Source organism: Equus caballus, chromosome 5 (genome assembly GCF_041296265.1).
Source record: "Equus caballus isolate H_3958 breed thoroughbred chromosome 5, TB-T2T, whole genome shotgun sequence".
Taxonomy (NCBI): Eukaryota; Metazoa; Chordata; class Mammalia; order Perissodactyla; family Equidae; genus Equus; species Equus caballus.
Genome location: NC_091688.1, coordinates 2162800 through 2181119, shown reverse-complemented (window position 1 = coordinate 2181119; position 18320 = coordinate 2162800). Strand labels below are relative to the sequence as shown.

Sequence of the window (18320 nt, the reverse complement as noted above, 5' to 3'; positions counted from 1 at the left end):
CAAGATATAGAAGCAACCTAAATGTCTATTGACAGATGAATAGATAAAGAAAAGTGGTATATGTATACAATGGAATATTATTGAGACTTCAAAAAGAAGGAAATTCTGCAATAAGCCACAACATGGATGAACCTTAAGGACATTATAGTAAGTGACGTAACCAAGTCACAGAAAGACAACTACTGCATGATTCTACTTATATGAGGTATCTAAAATAGTCCAATTTATACAATTAAAGAGTGGAATAGTGGTTGCCAAGAGCTGGGGGAAGGGGGAAATTGGGAGTTACTAATCAATATGCGTAAGTTTCAGCTAAGCAAGATGAATAAACTCTAGAATCTGCTGTGCAACACTGCAGCTATATCACACACTTGGAAATTTGTACTTTTTTGTATTTTATTGCATACTTTAAATTTCTTAAGAAGGTAGAGCTCATGTTAAGCGTTCCTACCACAATAAAATAAGTTTTTTTTTTTTTCAAGGAAGATTAGCCCTGAGCTAAGATCTGCCGATCCTCCTCTTTTTGCCGAGGAAGACTGGCCCTGAGTTAACATCCATGCCCATCTTCCTCTACTTTATATGTGGGACACCTACCACAGCATGGCTTGCCACGCGGTGCCATGTCCGCACCCGGGATTCGAACCGGCAGACCCTGGGCCACCGAAGTGGAACGTGCACACTTAACCGCTGCGCCACCGGGCCGGCCCCTAAAATAAATATTTTTTAAAAATTCTTGAGGTCTGAAGCCTGAGTGGAGGGAAAAAATGATGAGGCCAGTGACAGAAACAAGGAAGCTGAGAGAAGGAGTTTCTGTGGTGAGGTAGTGACAGGGAGGCTTTGGCAGGACATCACGTGGAGGTGCCTTTATGGCAGTGGAACACGATTGATTGGACATAAGGACATAAATAGTCTGAACAAAGAGAGATATTTGAAGCTGTCAATGCAAATAATCCATAATCAATGTGCAAATCAAAATTTGGGGTGAGTTTATTATGAGCCACGTCTGAGTATTGCCTTGGGGGACTTCCTTCCCCGAGTGGGTTGTACAGAGTGGTTATACACTGTCTTGAAACAAAGGGCATACATCACATATGACAGGAACATCTCTTTTACTACTGTCACAAGATGTTTATCTGGCACAGGTCAGGGGTCACAAGGTGAACACAGCAGGTAAGTAATTAATCCTTAGTTTCTAGGAAGAGATGCTTATCCTTCAGGAAATACTGATAATGGGGGGAAGCCACATCCCTATCTTTAAGGGCATCATTCTTGTCTTTGGGACCTTGTAAATGTTTAAAGCAGATGTACAATGCATGCTCAACAGGCCACACCAGGCCCTCTTGGAAAAACAAGGTCAGGCTGAATTAGTTTTAAACCAAATGGCTTCCTCCTATACTCCAGTGTATCCTGTTGCTTCTCATTTATTTATCAAAGCTAAAAGCAATTCACCAAGGTAACAAGTTTAAAGAACGATGAGCTCAGGAACTAAGAATCAAGCATTAGGACATACGTGCTCCCTTAGGGGGTGATGGCATGGAAAGAAATCACGAAAGAAAAAGGTGAGCATCACAGAGGCAGGAGGAGAGCAGGGAAGAACAGTGTCACAGAAGCCACGTGAGAAATAAGTTTCAAGGAGTGGTCAACTACGTCAAAGCCAACGAGAATGGAGAAAAGACCATTGGAAAGGGGTCTGAGACATCCTGAAAGATGAGTACGGTAGCCTGACCTCCTGTACCGGGGGAACAAACATTTTGGGCTAAATAAGTTGGGAACCTTGCTGACGTTCTTTCCTCACGGGATGTAAGTGGTGGCCACTCTATCCAGAGACCCGGGTTTTCCCAAGGCCCTGCTGCTTTCTCTTCTATTCCTGGGAAAAGCACAGAAAATAGAGCTTATTTTGCTTGCCATGAAGCTCATGTCCCATTAACTCCTACCTAAAGGACAGGCAGGTCAGAAAAGTTACAGGTTGAAAAATTAAAATTATTTGCAAGTTTAATCATCACTCATGAGCAACAGCAGCAACACCTCGAGGAGGACTCCCAGTGTACTGCAACTGGCTTCCAGCTCAACTGATACATGACTAGTGTATCGAGAGTAGAGATAGTGGAAGTGAGAACCAGGAACTGGTTCTTGTTTACTATTTTCACTGCTGTGGCTGGTTATTAAATGTTCATAGCTGCCATTCAATGGCATGGGTTTTTTAAGGGTCAGTCTCTTGGGCAAGTGTCCCTGAACTTGAGAGATACTGGGTCATATAGGAAATATAAGAGCCAGCCTTCAGCATGTTCACAAGATCCTAGGTTTGCCTATGTAATTGAAGGACTAGGAAATGGACATCTGGAGCATGAGGGACGAGGCTTCAGCTTTTATTAGTGGAATACTTTATGCAATCTATGGAATAATTTTTAATCTTAGCTCCATAAAACCTTCAAAAGACAATGAGAAATCTATTTGGAATGGATTTAGGCAGGTGAGATCATGTCGAACAAATCGCCTCTGGACGATCTTTCCTATTCTAGAATTATTTAACAATAAGATTCTGGACGGTTGAAGGAGTTTGAAAGCCTTGAAACTACAATTGTAGATTTTTTAAAATAGTGCAGAAACTACATTTCCCAGGAGCCCTCGCGGACGAGTCCCCACACTGGGCTGGTTCCCTTGCCTACGAGGTGAAGTGGAAAATGTAGTGCGGCGCGCGACTCTGCACGTGAGCAGGGCGGACGAAGGCGGGAGGGACCGCGCCGCTTGGGGCGGCACAGGGTCCAGGGAGTCAGGGTGTGGGCTCCTCCTTCCCCCGAGTTTGGTTTGTGCCAAATAGGGGCGGGCCCCCATCTTCTGGCCCGACTGTGAAATGAGCTGGCCTGGGCCCAGTCGCCCGCTGGAGCGGTTCGGGGGAAGTCCCGGGGAGTGAGGCACCGAGGTGCCTGGTCCTGTTTCCCGGCAGCCGGGCCGGGAGGGGGAGAAGGTGCGAGCAGGCGGCCTGGAGCTCGCGCCCTGCCCCCACCCAGGCTGCGGCGGCGCGGGGAGGAAGCGCGTATAGGTGGAGCGCAAAGTTTCCCTTTTTCTTTCTCGTCACAGCAGCCCCAACGCCGGCGGGCGGGGATGCCTAACTTCAGTTTGCAGGGGTCCGGAGCCTAACGGGTTAAAATTAACGCCTCCTCCACTTCCCGCCTCCCCGAAAGGTCCACCCCGCCAGCCATGGGCAGCCGCGATCACCTGTTCAAAGTGCTGGTGGTGGGGGACGCCGCGGTGGGCAAGACGTCCCTGGTGCAGCGTTATTCCCAGGACAGCTTCAGCAAACACTACAAGTCCACGGTGGGAGGTGAGACGCGCCGTGGGGGCGGGGAGACCAGAGGCCCCGAGCGGGGTCGGGCACGGGAGGTCTCAGGTCCTTGCGCCCTTCCTCGGGTCAGGAAGTAGGTGTCTCGGCTCCTGGAGGAGTCATTGCGGGGTGTTTGGCATGGCTTTCTTGGGTTTCTCCAGTTAGGTTTTCCCAGCCTGACCTGACTGCGTGGAGAGAGAGGGCGAAGGTGTGAAGATGAGAAATGGGAAGGGACGATGAGAAAAGGAGCAATTGCTGCCTTTTGCGGGGGGCCCTTCGAACCCGAGTGTCCTCCTGCACCTTCCAAGCGGTCCCGGCCAATCGCTGCGCTCAGCAGAGGCAGCCGAGACCCCCTGGTGAGGTGCCAGCTGGGGCTGTCGTCCCGCCTCTCTCAGGAGTTCAGGCAGCTGTTGAAAGAACAGAATGGTGTTTAGCCTGGCCTCAAGGATCCCAGCTTTGTTATGGGGGTGCCTGCATGGGAGAGCCCCTTGGCCACCCAGTGGGATGCTTACCAGGGCTGATGAGCTGTGTGTTTATTGTCTGTTGGTTGCTTAAATAAAGGCAACCTGGGAATTCTTCAAAGAATGTGAAATATTCTTCCCACCCCTTTTCCTCTCAAACTGAGGAGGGAAGGAAGGAAGGGAACCCCAAGAGTTAATTCATTTCTTTCCTAGTGTCACGTTTGGACTCAGCTGTTTTTTTCAGAAGTAGCAATGCCCTTTATTTAATTAGAAGGTGCTTAGCTGGGAAGAGCTGGTGAACGGGGAGAGGACCGTACATTTATTTATCTCTGTTAAAAGAATGTTTTTTAAGGAAAAAAACTTGCAGTAATGTTAAATTTTGAAAATGTGTGCTGGTGTTCATTATGGAAATTTTTAAAAATTAGCCATCTTCCTTAAGAACATCCAGCAAAATGAGGGTTTAACGTTTCAAAGACTGTTTCCTGCCCATTCTGCCCCCACTACTCCTAAATAAGATGGGGGTCCCTATGCCATGGATTTGGTTTAAAAGTGTCCCACTAATTAATTTCTAGCACTTGCTCTAGTTTTACTTTAGTAGAGAATAAAAATGACTCTGGCTAATTTTTTGTCAGTGTTTATTTTGAATTTCCCCTAGCTTTCATTTCCCCTGGCATACTCGTTCAGCCTTAACCCATGGGGTCTCAGTATCTACAGATGGGGTGGGAGATTCCAGCATATTGAAACGTCATCCACGCAGTGTCTTTTTCCTGGCGATGCTCTGGGACCTCTTCACTTAATCCCATCCCTGCCCAAGATAATTCCTACAGCCTTATGGAGGATGTAGAAGTCTCCCAAGGGTGTGTTGGATTAGAAGCCAGCAGTGAAACTGAATGTGGAAGACGCAAAACTCAGCACACCTCATTTCCCCCTTCTACTCATTTCTTCCCTGAGAAAACCCCCTAAATCTCCCAGAAACTGTTTAACCTGAGTTTAGGACGTTGTTTTCATAATCAGTTTCACCCTCCTATCCCCAGCCTTGGAGACAAGTAGTATCAAGTAAATTTGTTTGACAAGAGAGTAAAAGCTGGAGATCCTACAGGGAGTGAGTATGAATGATCTGTCCCACGCTTAATACATGAGTGTGGGCTCATCTCAGTCCATCGAGGGCTTAAAAATAAATAAATAGATGAATAAATAAATAAATAACTAAATGAGATTGGAGTTGTGTGTCCCTGGGGTTGTAACTGCATATTTGATGTGAATTTCTTCATGGATTTTTTAAAGATAAGTTTCATTCAAGTATATTGTATGTGCATTTTCAGTGGATTTCGCTCTGAAAGTTCTCCAGTGGTCTGACTCAGAGATGGTGCGGCTCCAGCTGTGGGATATTGCAGGTAGGCTGGGAAGACTAGATGCGAACAAGGGAAGAAATTTTGGTTTAACCAGCAAGCTCTCAGAGATCAAGGAGGGCGACAAAACCAGAAGTTCTTTTTCTGAAGCTGGAATGATGGAGCTGCTCAGAGGATACACACGCTAAATAGATGTAGGGCTGTTCTCAATGTCTTCTGCGGATGTTTTGCCCTAAATAAACGTGGAGCAGTCTCTGTGTGGGTGGAGCGGCTGCAAGGTGGTGGGTTGACCGTGACCAGACCATAGGTGGATACTTCCACGACAGGGGGAGGGTGCTTTTTCTAGGTTTGCAGCTGACCTTGGTGAGAAACAAGATCCCCAGAAAATAGCCTGTCATAATAATAGCTAACTCTTATTACATGCCATGCATTTTTCTAAGCATTTTAGATTCACTGACTCATTAATCCTCACAGCAACCCTATGATAAAAGCTACTGCTTTTATCCCCACTTTACAGATGAGGAATCTAAGCACTGAGAGCTTGACTTGTCCAAAGTCATATGGGTGGTACATGACAGAGCAGGGGTTTGGAATTGGGCCGTCTGGGTGCAGAAGCTGGACTCAGCCACTAGGCCTTACCCCCCCCCCCCCCCAATGAAGGTAGAAAGGGCAGGGTGTCAGGTTCTGAGCCTGGTCTTAGATCACCTTGAGAACTCTCCTTTCTTCCCAGGGCAGGAGCGTTTCACTTCTATGACACGCCTGTACTATCGGGATGCCTCTGCCTGTGTTATTATGTTTGATGTTACCAATGCCACTACCTTTAGCAACAGCCAGAGATGGAAACAGGACCTGGACAGCAAGCTCACGCTGCCTAATGGAGAGCCCGTGCCCTGCCTGCTCTTGGCGAACAAGGTATGTGGTCATTCCAGGAAATGACCCCTGGCCTTTGTCTGTGGGCAGAGAGTAACCGTATCTAAAATGCTCTCTGATTCTGGGCATCCACTTTCCCTTCTCATGTTGGAAAAATCATCTCTACCTCTTTTCAAGGAATGTTGAGACTTTCTTTGGGAAGAATGTTGACTGCGGATTTCTAGATGCTGGTGTTCTTCACCATGAGTGGAAGTGTTTGAAATCTGCAAGTATCTGAGCCATGTTCCTCTTTCCAGAAGGTTAAGAGATCGCCTTTTATTTATTCTCTTTGCCAGTGTGATCTGTCCCCTTGGGCAGTGAGCCGAGACCAGGTTGACCGATTCAGTAAAGAGAACGGTTTCACAGGTTGGACAGAAACATCAGTCAAGGAGAACAAAAATATTAATGAGGCCATGAGGTGAGTAGCATATGCTGTTCTGGGGATAGACACATAGGTTTACCCACCTGCCACTGCCATGCCTTGGACTGTCTTTTCTTTTTTGTGAGCAAACAAGAGGAGACCGAGTCACCAGAATACCAGCTTCTGAAGGTCAGGGATGCTGTATTCTCTCCAGAGATAACTGGGGACAATGGGGCATTTAAACCTTGTGGCTTTACTGAATGCCATCTGCTGATAAGATAGTGTCCGCCATTTCTCCCTTTCCTCCATCTACCTTCTCAGCCTTATTTTTATTTGTTTTTTAGAGTCCTCATTGAAAAGATGATGAGCAATTCCAGAGAAGATGTGTCTTCGTCCACCCAAGGGGACTACATCAACCTGAAAACCAAGCCGTCCTCCCCCTGGGCCTGCTGCTAATAGTGTTTGGCTTGTTTTCCCTCCCAGTTCTAGGAGGTCTTTCATCTCTTCCCTTTGGCCGCCCACCCAGCAATTTTATTCAGTACATTTGAACTGTCTCTTGCTCACTCTTCAGTGAGGAGGGCCATCATCACTGAGAGAAGACACCTGGGAGCCAGGTGCATTTCTGCATCTCCTGCAAGTTGGTTCTCACTTGCTGCTGGCTCATGTGGCCCAGTTAGTGCCTTCTGGATAAGAAAGATCGTTGTCTCATCTCTCAATTTGTGATGTGGGATTTGTGGGAAGGATTAGAAATCAGCATCTTTGTTTTAAGGATCATAACGCTGACCTGCTTTTGAGCTTATTTTTCCTTTTGATGTATGTTGATTTCTCAGTCTGATGTGACTTCAGATCGCAAGGAAAATGAGATCAAAAGCCATTTGCCAAATTCCTTGTAGTTCATTGCTTTCAGATCCTTTCTGTCTTGGACTTTCAATTCAAACATCTGATTCTGAGATGCAGAAGGAGAGGGGCTGCATGTCTTTGGGTTTGGACTACCGGAGGTGACCGAAAAGTCACTGTATTTTTGAAGCTTCTAAAGTCACAATTAGCTTTCTCTTGTCTTCTCTTCAAGAGTAGTCAAGACTATCTATCATATGTAATGAGAGCATTTCTTTCCCCAAAGAAAGAAATTCTCACGTTAGGCTTTTCTAGTGTCTCCCTCCCACGGGTGTTCCTGGGGGGATGTCTTGATGCATAATGCTGCAAGTGACCGCGGTCGGCTGTGATGCCCTGAAATAGGTCTGTTCCTCGCAGCTCTGGGAGTCTGAGTGGAAGAGGAGGGAGAGGTTAACAGAACAAAATCCCATGAGGCAACTTGCTTGTGAGTACTTTGGATGGCTAACACTTAACAGCCATGGGAAACCAGTGTTATGTACAGACCTGCGCCTGGGGGTGGAGAGGCGATAGACAGAAAATCATTAGGTAATTTAAGTGCTAAATCGGGTAGGATTTTTAGTTTCGAATCATTTCTAGACAGAATTAATTTTAATTCTCACAGGATGGTGATTTATAACCTACCCAAAGTTAGGAACATTCTCAGTGAACTCAGAGGCCTCGAGTTCTTTGAGAGACACTTTTCTAAATAAGTGTCCTAAATCAGTGTTCCCAAATCTGACTGATCAGAACCACCTGGGAAGTTTGTTAAAAAATTAAAAAATAAAAGGTTTTAAGATTCTGGGTCCCAACCTCAAACCTCCTGAATCAAAATTCCCCGGAGCGAAGCCTGGGAATTTGTGGTGGTTGCTGTTTTTCAAAGCTTCTCAGGTGATTCTGATCAGCCTGGTTTGGAAACCTTCGCTGGAGAACTCGGTGAAGATGCGAGAGCAGGCTTTTTCTGTTTCAGCGATCCTGGGCTTCTGTAAGCTCTGTTAGCAATTCAGGTGATTCTGACCCACAATGGGCTTTGAAACCACTGTCCTGAGAGAGAGAGCAGAGGCAAAATATCAGAACGAGAATGGGAGCCAGTCCTTCAGTGGTTGGTTTGTTTTTAATGTCAATTATTAGACCTTTTGCACAGCTTTTTGAGAACTTGAAGCTCCTTTTTGTATTCCCCTTTTCAGGTAGGGTTTTTATTACAGTGATTCTGAAGATAATAGTGGAGTAACAAATTCCCTTTATATGAAAAGAAAATTGATTTTTTTTTTATTAAAGATTTTATTTTTTCCTTGTTCTCACCAAAGCCCCCTGGTACATAGTTGTATATTCTTCGTTGTGGGTCCTTCTAGTTGTGGCATGTGGGACGCTGCCTCAGCATGGCCTGATGAGCAGTGCCATGTCTGCGCCCAGGATTCAAACCAACGAAACACTGGGCTGCCTGCAGCGGAGCGTGCAAACTTAACCACTCGGCCATGGGGCCGGCCCCAAGAAAATTGATTTTTATTCACTGGTTTGAACCCCTGCAAAATCACAAATAAATGGGAAATCAATCTTGATATTCCTGGTAGTTATTGGCCTTTAATGTGAGTTAAAGTGTTATTTTACACTGATACTTCAAGAATATTGCAGAAATGGAGACTATTTTTTAAATACCAAAAAAATGAAGGTAAATGTTATTCCGTTTATCTGTTAATTTACTAGTACCAATTGTCTAATACGAATTCTGTACTTGATGTAACACCCCAAATACTGCTTGGAAGTATGACTATTTAAAAAAAACTGAACATGCCTTCTTTTCCCATATGCTGAGTCAGGGTATACCTGCTTTTTCAAGCATTGCTAGACACTGGCCTGCCAGCCGTTCTGGGTTTTCTCTCCTGATTGGTGAACATTAGAGGCCTGAGATTAATTAAAGAAGAAGTTGAAATATAACTAATTCCTCTCTGCGTTTCTATCCATAAAGAAAAGGGAAAGCAAAGATGAGGAAGGAGAAAATATTTACATGATTAGAAATGTGATTATACTAAAAATAATTGTATCCTATCATTTGGGTGCTACCTCTTACACAGAATTTTTTGGAACTTGGATATTGTTGTGGCCCTTTCCTAGAGAATTTTCCGTGTTTGAGACAAGACGCCCCTCCAACCACTCAGCTGGTCTACGGCCAAAAAGAAAACATAAGCGTTCCCTGCAGACTCAAGGTCTGAGGTTGTGAGAGAGCCAAGGAAGGGCTGAGAACAGAGCTGTGGGACTGTGACTGCCCTGGCTTTCTTCTCTGAACAGAACAGCTGAGTGACCAAACAAGCAGGGAAAAAGAGACCACAGGTCAAGGAAGCCTCCTCAGCAGTAAGTGATGGTTTGCTCTTTTGTCACTGCTAATGAGCCAAAATTACTCCAAGAGATATTGCTAATTCACTTTCCCTAGCTATTGGTAAAGTATGCTATGGTTCTGCGTTTTTTTCCTATTTTCTCCAGATTTAACTCTTTTCTTTAGGTGGTTCGTCTTCTGTCCTCAGGACACTGTCCCAGCTGACATGAGACGTTTCCTGCCTGTCGTCGTCCTTTTGTAGGCAGTGGCCTGCTTTTGACTTGATCTAAGGCCGTGGTTAGAAGATGTGAAAATCTCCGTGGTATTTTGTAAAATCCAGTGAGCTGATTGCCCGAGGAAACAGACCGCAGTCCCCTTTGCCCCCCGCCCATTTTGGGTCGCTATGGATGGGAAAAGTCCTCAGCTGTGAAAGTGACTCATTTATTAAAGCTGAACGATCCCAAAGCTGCAGGCTGGGCCAGGTGGGAAGCCACAGAGAGTGGCAGGGTTGGAAAAGACGCTACGTGTATTTTTGATTCGGCCATAAATACCAGAGACTTGAGAATGTAGCTACATATGACCTTTGTTGTTGTTAGAAAAAAACCTGCCTTCCCTTTGGCTTTCAAGCATAATCTGAATTCTCTCGAGTTCCATCTGCAGAATTTCAGTCTGATAATGGAATTGCTCTGTATTAGGGTTCTCCAGGGAAACAGAACTAGTAGGATATGCATATATGTAAAGGGATTTATCATAAGGAATTGGCTCATGCAATTATGGAGGCTGGAAAGTCCAAAATCTGCAGAGCTGATGTCCCAGTTCAGGTCCCAAGGTTAGCAGGCTGGAAGAGCAGACATTCTGGTTCAGAGGCCGTCAGGCAGGAGAATTACTCAAGAGAGGGTCAACCTTTTGTTCTGTTTAGGCCTTCAACTGATTGGATGAGGCCCACACACATTAGGGAGGGCAATCTGATTTACTTAGTCTACCAATTTAAGTGTTAATCTCATCCAGAACACCCTCACAGAAACACCCAGAATACTGTTTGACCAAATACCCCATGACCCAGTCAAGTTGACATAAAATTAACCGTCACGTGCTCTTAACAGTCCTTTACTGTGTGAGGGTACGTTTTGATGCCTTTTCTGCACACGCTAATTTAATTTGATTCACACTCAAAGCCCGTCTGATTAGGAACTAACTAACTACATGTTAATGGGAATAAGAAGAAGAAGGCAGCCAGTCAGCTTTTTATGAGTTGTCATGAGATGAGAAGGGCAGCCTAGCAGCACTGGATACCAATATCTGAATTTGTATAAACTTCCCTCAGATCTGTGAGTTGTGTATGCTTCTTACACTGTCTTGGAAATAAGAAAGAAAACAGTTCTTCCTATTTTATGTTTGAGGCAACCAGTGTCTCAGAATTTGACTGACTGAGGGCCGGCCCCGTGGTGCAGCGGTTAAGTGCGCATGTTCTGCTTCAGCAGCCCAGGGTTCGCCGGTTTGGATCCTGGGTGTGGACTGACACACTGCTTGTCAAGCCATGCTGTGGCAGGCGTCCCACATAAAGTAGAGGAAGATGGGCCCGGAGTTAGCTCAGGGCCAGTCTTCCTCAGCAAAAAGAGGAGGATTGGTGGCAGATGTTAGCTCAGAGCTAATCTTCCTCAAAAAAAGAAAAGAAAAAGAAAAAGAATTTGACTGACTGAAAGGCAGCCAGGGGAATTTGTAATAAAGCCCGAGACACTACTGCAACCCTTCTGATTCCCCGTCTGCATTCTGTCATTTAGGTTTCTGAGAAACATTTGACCTGAAAAACCTATTTTAGAAAATAAGCATTTAGAGAAACAGAACTAACCCCTCTTGGGTTTGAAACTCTTGGTTTGTGTTAGATTTTTTTAAGGCCTGTTCATGCATGGAGTAGAGACATGCGTGTAATTAAAATTTGGGGCCAAACTAAGTGCAGTTTGAATAGCATACAATGCAGATATATCCCAAGAGCTGTAATTGAGAAGTTCCACTTACTAAGATGTGTCACCCCAATGCCGTGGCTGTCATTTCCTTTTGAATATCAGTTGTCTTGTTTGCAAGCACAGGGCTTTTAACATCCATTCCATCTTCACCTGTTGCTGGCGGTAGCTAACATCTGAGTGTTTCTATAAGCCAAGTATTCTCCTAAACACTTCACATCCATTATTTTTCTTTTCACAAAGACCCTATTTTATGTGTTTATATATATATATTTGTAATGTGTATATATAATATAGGAAACTCAGGCACAAAAAATTACAGCTTTGCTCAAGTTCAGACAGACAGCAAGTGGCAAACTGATTTTAGCCTTAGGCAGTGAGACTCCAGAAACTGGGCTCTTTGCTACGATACACTGGCTCCCATTTTGTATGTGTGTGTGTTGGTGATGGCATCCTTGAAGTTTTTCATATAACAGATTTTCAGTATGATGGAAACAGAGTAATTTATTAAATGGGTATACAGGTTTTCTAATACTTTTATAATGAAAAATTTTAAATCTACTCATGAAGGAAGATGGAGAAAAGAAGAAAAGTCCAAACCACCCACAGCCCCACAACCCAAACAAAACCTCTATTTACATTTCGATAAATTTGTTTTCAGTCGTTTTTTTTAATGCATACGTTTTTTTCTCACATTGCATTCACACTTAAACCATTTTCAATTACATAGCTTTTATGTATCCAGTATTGCAGTAGGGCTGGGGTGTGAAGATCCATGCCCTAGAAGTTCAAAGGACAAGGAGGTCAAGAAACGTTTCTTAAAAGGAAGTAGGATTTGGGATGGATACAAATTGAGAAAGAGGTGGGATAGTATTTCAGGGTGGGGAGAAAGGGAGTTCAGAATTCTTACGCAGTTTGGGAAGTAGCCAGTAGACCAAAAGGCTCGTGTTGTAGAGCAGTGGGAAATAAGGTTAGAAAGACTGTTGACAGATTGTGTAGGTCGTTAATTGATTTAACCAATAGTGGCGTAAAAACCGTGTACCAGGGACTTTGTTAGATGCGAAGGATGAAGGCCTGGGGCAGAGAAGCTTCCTGTCCAGGAATGGCAGTCCAAAAGGGAGCCAGCACGTAAAAGGACCGCGTCTTGCTGCAGGGACTGCTGTCTGCTTCTTGTAGTAATGGAGGCCAAGGAGGGAGCCAGGAAAAGCCTCACGAAAGAGAGGGCACCCAAACTGGATAAGAGTTGCCAACTGAAAGACTACAGGAGGAAACGCATGTTAGACAGAATAAAGTGAATAAAGGCATGGAGGCGTGCAATAAACAGCGGAGCTTGCTCAGAGAACAGTGCATGTTCATAATGGCTGGAGCTGGCGGCGGGTGGAGGAAGGGACAGCTGAGAAAATAAGGTTGGAGATGGGGCCAAATCACAGAGAGCCCTGTATGCCATGCTGAAGCATTTGAACTTCATCTCGTAGCGGAGAACTACTAAAGGGCTTAATTTTTAAAAATCTTTTTGTTTTTCTTTGAGGAAGATTAGCCCCGAGCTAACATCTGCCATCAATCTTCCTCTTTTTGCTGAGGAAGACTGGCCCTGAGCTAACATCCAATGCCCATCTTCCTCTACTTTATATGTGGGATGCCTGCCACAGCATAGCCTGACAAATAGCGCATAGGTCCACACCCGGGACCCGAACAACGAACCCAGGGCCACCGAAGAGGAGCATGCAAACTTAGCCGCTGCCCACAGGGCAAGCCCCCAAAATCTTTTTTCTTATTGAAAAATACAGGGCTGGCCTGGTGGCTTAGCGGTTATGTTCATGTGCTCCCCTTTGGGGGCCTGTGGTTCACCAGTTCTGATCCCGGACACAGACCTACACACCTCTCATCAAGCCATGCTGTGGCAGCGTCCCACATAGAAGAACTAGAAGGACGTACAACTAGGATATACAACTATGTACTGGGGCTTTGGGAAGGGAAAAAAAAAGAGGAAGATTGGCAATAGATGTTAGCACAGGGCCAATCTTCCTCAGCAAAAAAAAGAAAAATTAAAAAAATAAATACATAAACATAATGTTGTTGTGGCTTAAAACAACAGAAGTTTTTAATTTTATACTTCTGGAGATCAGAGATTCAAAATGGGTCTCAGTGGGCTAAAATTAAGATATTGGCAGGGCTGCATTCCTTTCTAGACGTTATCAGGAAGAATCATTTTCTTACCCTTTCTAGCTTCTAAATGCTACCCACATTTCTTGGCTCGTGGCCCCCTCCTCCATCACCACAGCCAGCAATGGCTGGTCAAATCTTTCTCACGTCTCATCACTCTGACCTTTCCTGCCTCCCTCTCCCACTTTTAAGGACCCTTGTGATTACAGTAGGTCCATCCAGATAACCCAGGGCAACTTCCCTACTCAAGATCAGTGACCTTAATTCCCCCTCGCATATTCACAGGTTTCAGAGATTAGGTCATGGACACTGTGGGGGTCGTTACTGTGCCTACCACAGATAGGAAGGCTGAGGAGTAGTGGAGTTGAACTGGCCCAGGGTCATACAACTGGCTGGTAGGAGGGCCAAGAATAAAAATTTTTTAAATTCAAATAATACAGATATTTCTTTAGAAGGAGATAGAATTCTTCTGTAATTTCACCTCTGAAAGATAACTTGATTAACAGTTTGAATATTCTTCCAGATTTTTCTCTACATACACAGTCCCAGCTGTTCACTCCCTTTCCTTTAAAAAAAAAAAGGCTCATATAGGGCTTCCTGCAACTTGCTTTTTTCTTTTTAATGTGTCCTGGGTATCTCTCCACGTAAGAACAGACTTCTACCTCATTCCTTTTAATTGCTGCATCAGATTGTATGGCTGTATTATCATTTATGGAACCAGTTATCTATTGGTGGTATTTGGGTTATTTCTTTTTCCTCTCTTACAAATAGTACCACAAACTAACATCTTTGTATATTTATAAACTCATGTGAAAACTTTAGGAACTCCTAGAAGTGAGTCAAATAGTATACACACTTCAAGTTTAAATATGTGCCAAATTCCCCTCCAAACTGTTTATACCAATATATACTCCACCAGTAGGGTCTGAGGGGCTAGTTTATTCGTATCCTTAACAAAACTGTTTCCAACCTTTACCAATCTGAGAAGTGAAAATTTTTTAAATTATTTTCTCTTTTGCTCTGAGTGAGCATATTTTTAAATATATTTGTCATTTTTATTTCTTCTGTTAATCACCTGTTTGTATCCTATATCTGTTATTTTGTTGTCTTACTGATTTTGTAAAAGCTTTTTGTATATCAAGGATATTAACCTTTTGTTGTAATATTGCAAATAGTTTCCCCAGTTCGTAGAGGGACTTTACGCATAGACATGTGCTTGAGACATGTGCTTGAGAAATCTCCCTGGAAGTAGCTTAAATAAAGCTAGTATAATGCATTTAGACTCTATTCTGGAAGCTGTGTGGACATATTGAAAATTTGAGTGTAAGAGTGACATAAGCATCGTGCTTTAGGAAGGTAGTATTGTCTGTTGTATCTACCACAGATTCCCAAAAAAAGGAGAAAAGAAAAGCTGAATGGTGGCAATGGAAATTGCAAGTGAAAAGTGAATTTGAGAAATGCAACGAAGAAAGAATCAAGAGGTTTCCACGCTGAAGACTAAGAGTGAGGTGTGGGGGTGGAGTCAGAGGCGCCGCAGATTTGAGCTCTGGTGGTTAAGAAGATCCTGCTGACAGAAGTAGGGGAGTTGGGAAGAATGTGGGTACGGAGATGATTTGTTTGGCACAGATAAAGCGAGCTTGGGGCATCCAAGTAGAAATGTCTGTTAGGCTGCGGGGATGCTGGCTGGAACTCAGAGAGAGGCAGAGAGGCTGGCAGAGGTTGGTGGAGTCACGGCCATGCCAGTCATGGTTGGAATGGATCAGTTGTCTGAGGACTGGTTAGGAGACCGTCGAGAAAGAACGACAACACCTTCAACATTCACGGTGCTGAAAGATGACTGCCGTCCCTTCTCACTGTCACCTTTTCTCCATCCATAAACTGTGGGCAGTCTTTCTTAACTCTGTTCCCAGGGTTCCAGGATTGTTGTGTGCTGTTGGATTTGCAGCTTTTCCTTCAGTGAAGGCAGTGTAATCTCATCTGCCTCCCACAGCGCTTGACAGTGTACATCTGCTTTCACATGTGAGCCCATTTTTTTCTAGTTATCGTGCCAACCTTGTGAAGTAGGTGAGGACTGATATAATCATCCCCATGTTACAGATGCAGGAGCCGAGGCGCAGGAGTTTGAAATTTGCTCTAGGTCACCCAGGCAGTAAACCACGTGCCTCAAGGCAGACATTGCTGATTACAAGTTCACTGCTCTTCTGGTTATAGCCTGGCGCCTCCTCTTTCAGCAGTGTTCACTTTACAATATTTGTCGCTGGTTTCGGTGGGTAAGGCTGTGTCTCCTTCAGTGTTACACGGGATTTTATGGATTTTATTGGTGTTGAGCAAAATAGCAAGTAAGTCTTTTGGGGTTTTTTTCTTCAATTCAAACTGGATGTCAATTTGTACATCTTTTTTAAAACAAACAGAAATCCACCTAAACTTAGCTCTTAGTAGCCTTAAAAGTAGGTATCCTTAAAAGTAGAGGAAGGGGCCGGCTCCGTGGCCGAGTGGTTAAGTTCGTGCACTCTGCTGTGGTGGCCCAGGGTTCGGATCCTGAGCGTCGGACATGGCACTGTTCGTCAGGCCACGTTGAGGCGGCATCCCACATCCCACAACTAGAAGGACCTGCAACTAAGATATACAACTGTGTACAGGAGGGGTTTGGGGAGATAAAGCAGGGAAAAAAAAAAAGATTGGCAACAGTTGTTAGCCCAGGTGCCAATCCTTGGGGGAAAAAAAAAAAAGTAGAGGAAGATGGAAGTCTGGAGCAGCAGAAATATACACTTGAGAAAATGAATTTAAAAGTTTAAGTTGACTTTTTCTGGCTGTGACCTAAGGGCAAGGGGGCATTCTCCTTAACGATGAACCTCTCTCCAAGCAGGCTGGTTGGCCTCTGCGGTTGCAGAAACACTCATCAGACATACAGCTCTTCTGTTCCATCGTTTCTTTCTTTTTTTTTTTTTTTGAGGGAGATTAGCCCTGAGCTAACATCTGCCGCCAATCCTCCTCTTTTTGCTGAGGAAGACTGGCCCTGAGCTAACATCCGTGCCCATCTTCCTCTACTTTACATGTGGGATGCCTGCCACAGCATGGCTTGACAAGCGGTGCCATGTCCGCACCCGGGATCTAAACCAGCAAACCCCAGCCCACCCAAGCAGAACGTGCTAACTTAACCGCTGCGCCACCGGGCCGGCCCCTGTCCCATCGTTTCTTATGAGTGTAGTAGAAGTTAAAAAAAAGAAAAGAAAAGCCTGGGAGTCGCTTTCTTTAACTTCCTAGCAGGGTCTTCAAAAACAGGTACCTTTCTGTGCCCCTGTATTTGGTAGAAGCAGTGTCTGTCTTTAGACCTGGTTGGCTGACTTTCACGAGGTCACAGAACTGGAAGTGCCCAGCACAGAGTAAGTGCTCAAAAACTTTTATAAAGCTCCCAGCTACTGTAGCATTGCCTTGAAGGAAATGGGTCTTTGTTTGGGATATGTAAGAGACATCAGTCCTGCCACCTCAGCACTGCCACTTCTAATTGTCTTTAACAAATGCACGGGAGAAGGAAAAGGCTACTTCTCAAAATATAACTAAAATCATAGGGGATATGAAGCATGGGGTTTAAAAGGCCATTAAACCTCATTTCCAGGGAAAAGGAATATCTGCCTTTGCTGTCTCCTGGGCCTTTTTTGTTTTCATAGTTTCTCGTACTTTTATTGCATATATTGTCCCTTCAGGGTTATCTGACAGTGCTTCTGACCTATCATATGATCAGTGTTTTTCTTCAGTTTCCAACAAACTGGTTGTGGTGGAGACAGGTGCCCAGGGCAGATCGTTTGGGGAGAGGCTAGAAGGAACGGACGGTGGAGACTGCACTCCAGGTTCTCTTGGCAGCCAGGGAGACAGTGCTGGGGCTCGTGAAGGCATAACTGTGTACTTGTCCTCTAAAAAGTAAGCTAGAAGTTCAAGCCTAAGTTACTTCCCTCCTAAGAGACAGCATTTGTTGAAATACTGAGTGAAGAAATGAGCAAGTGGAGGGAAGATGTTAGCTGCAGCTGAGGTGAGGAGAGAGGCAGGGTATGACCCTCGTCTAGGAAGAGGGGCCTTCATTCAGTGGCCATCTGTATATTGGCCTTGAACTAAACCAGAAGGCCGAGGCCTGGGAGACCTGTTCTGAACTCTCCACCTGCCTGGACATGTTGACTATGGCCAGTTCCTTTCATTCCCTAATAAGTGAATAACAAGGACTCCTCTGCCTCATCTCACAATACCAAATAACGGTATTTGGTAAAATGATAGCAATCTGTCCTGATAAAATAGCCTCCAACGAAGTCATCCGTGACCACTGCACCACCCCAGTCTCTGCACTGGCATTTTGACAATAATATGAATGACAATATACTTAGTCAAAACATATTTGGTCATCCATTAGGAGGGCTACATCAAAAAGCCAAAATAGGGGGGCCAGCCCCGTGGCAGAGTGGTTAAATTCAGGCACTCCACTTCTGGGGCCCAGGGTTTCCTTGGTTCGGATCCTGGGTGTGGACCCAGCACTGCTCATCAGGCCACGCTGAGGCGGCGTCCCACATACCACAACCAGAAGGACCTACAACTAGAATATACAACTATGTACTGGGGGGCTTTGG

The 18320-nt window shown here is 44.8% G+C and overlaps 1 protein-coding gene across 3 annotated transcripts; it reads left to right on the top strand.

Annotated features, from left to right (window-relative positions):
- Positions 1-2530: 2530 nt before the first annotated feature.
- Positions 2531-9207, top strand: RAB29 (RAB29, member RAS oncogene family). 3 transcript variants are annotated; one of them, XM_014739524.3, is made up of 6 exons: positions 2531-2707; positions 3079-3322; positions 5106-5177; positions 5863-6044; positions 6338-6459; positions 6747-9207. In XM_014739524.3, exons 2-6 carry the CDS (start codon positions 3199-3201, stop codon positions 6856-6858), a joined length of 612 nt encoding a protein of 203 aa, XP_014595010.1. In that variant the 5' UTR covers positions 2531-2707; positions 3079-3198; the 3' UTR covers positions 6859-9207. The 3 variants fall into 3 exon arrangements, with proteins under 3 accessions (XP_014595010.1, XP_001490786.1, XP_070123710.1); XM_001490736.7 differs by having other exon boundaries at positions 2546-2707; positions 3183-3322; XM_070267609.1 differs by lacking the exon at positions 2531-2707 and having other exon boundaries at positions 2729-3322.
- The last annotated feature ends 9113 nt before the right edge of the window (positions 9208-18320 follow it).

Excerpts from the sequence above, each read along its gene's own strand:
- RAB29 (XM_014739524.3), top strand. The coding sequence starts at position 3,199 with ATGGGCAGCCGCGATCACCTGTTCAAAGTGCTGGTGGTGGGGGACGCC. Across the intron at positions 5,178-5,862 it reads CCAGCTGTGGGATATTGCAG|GGCAGGAGCGTTTCACTTCT; the intron begins GTAGGCTGGGAA and ends CTTTCTTCCCAG. Across the intron at positions 6,045-6,337 it reads GCCTGCTCTTGGCGAACAAG|TGTGATCTGTCCCCTTGGGC; the intron begins GTATGTGGTCAT and ends TCTCTTTGCCAG.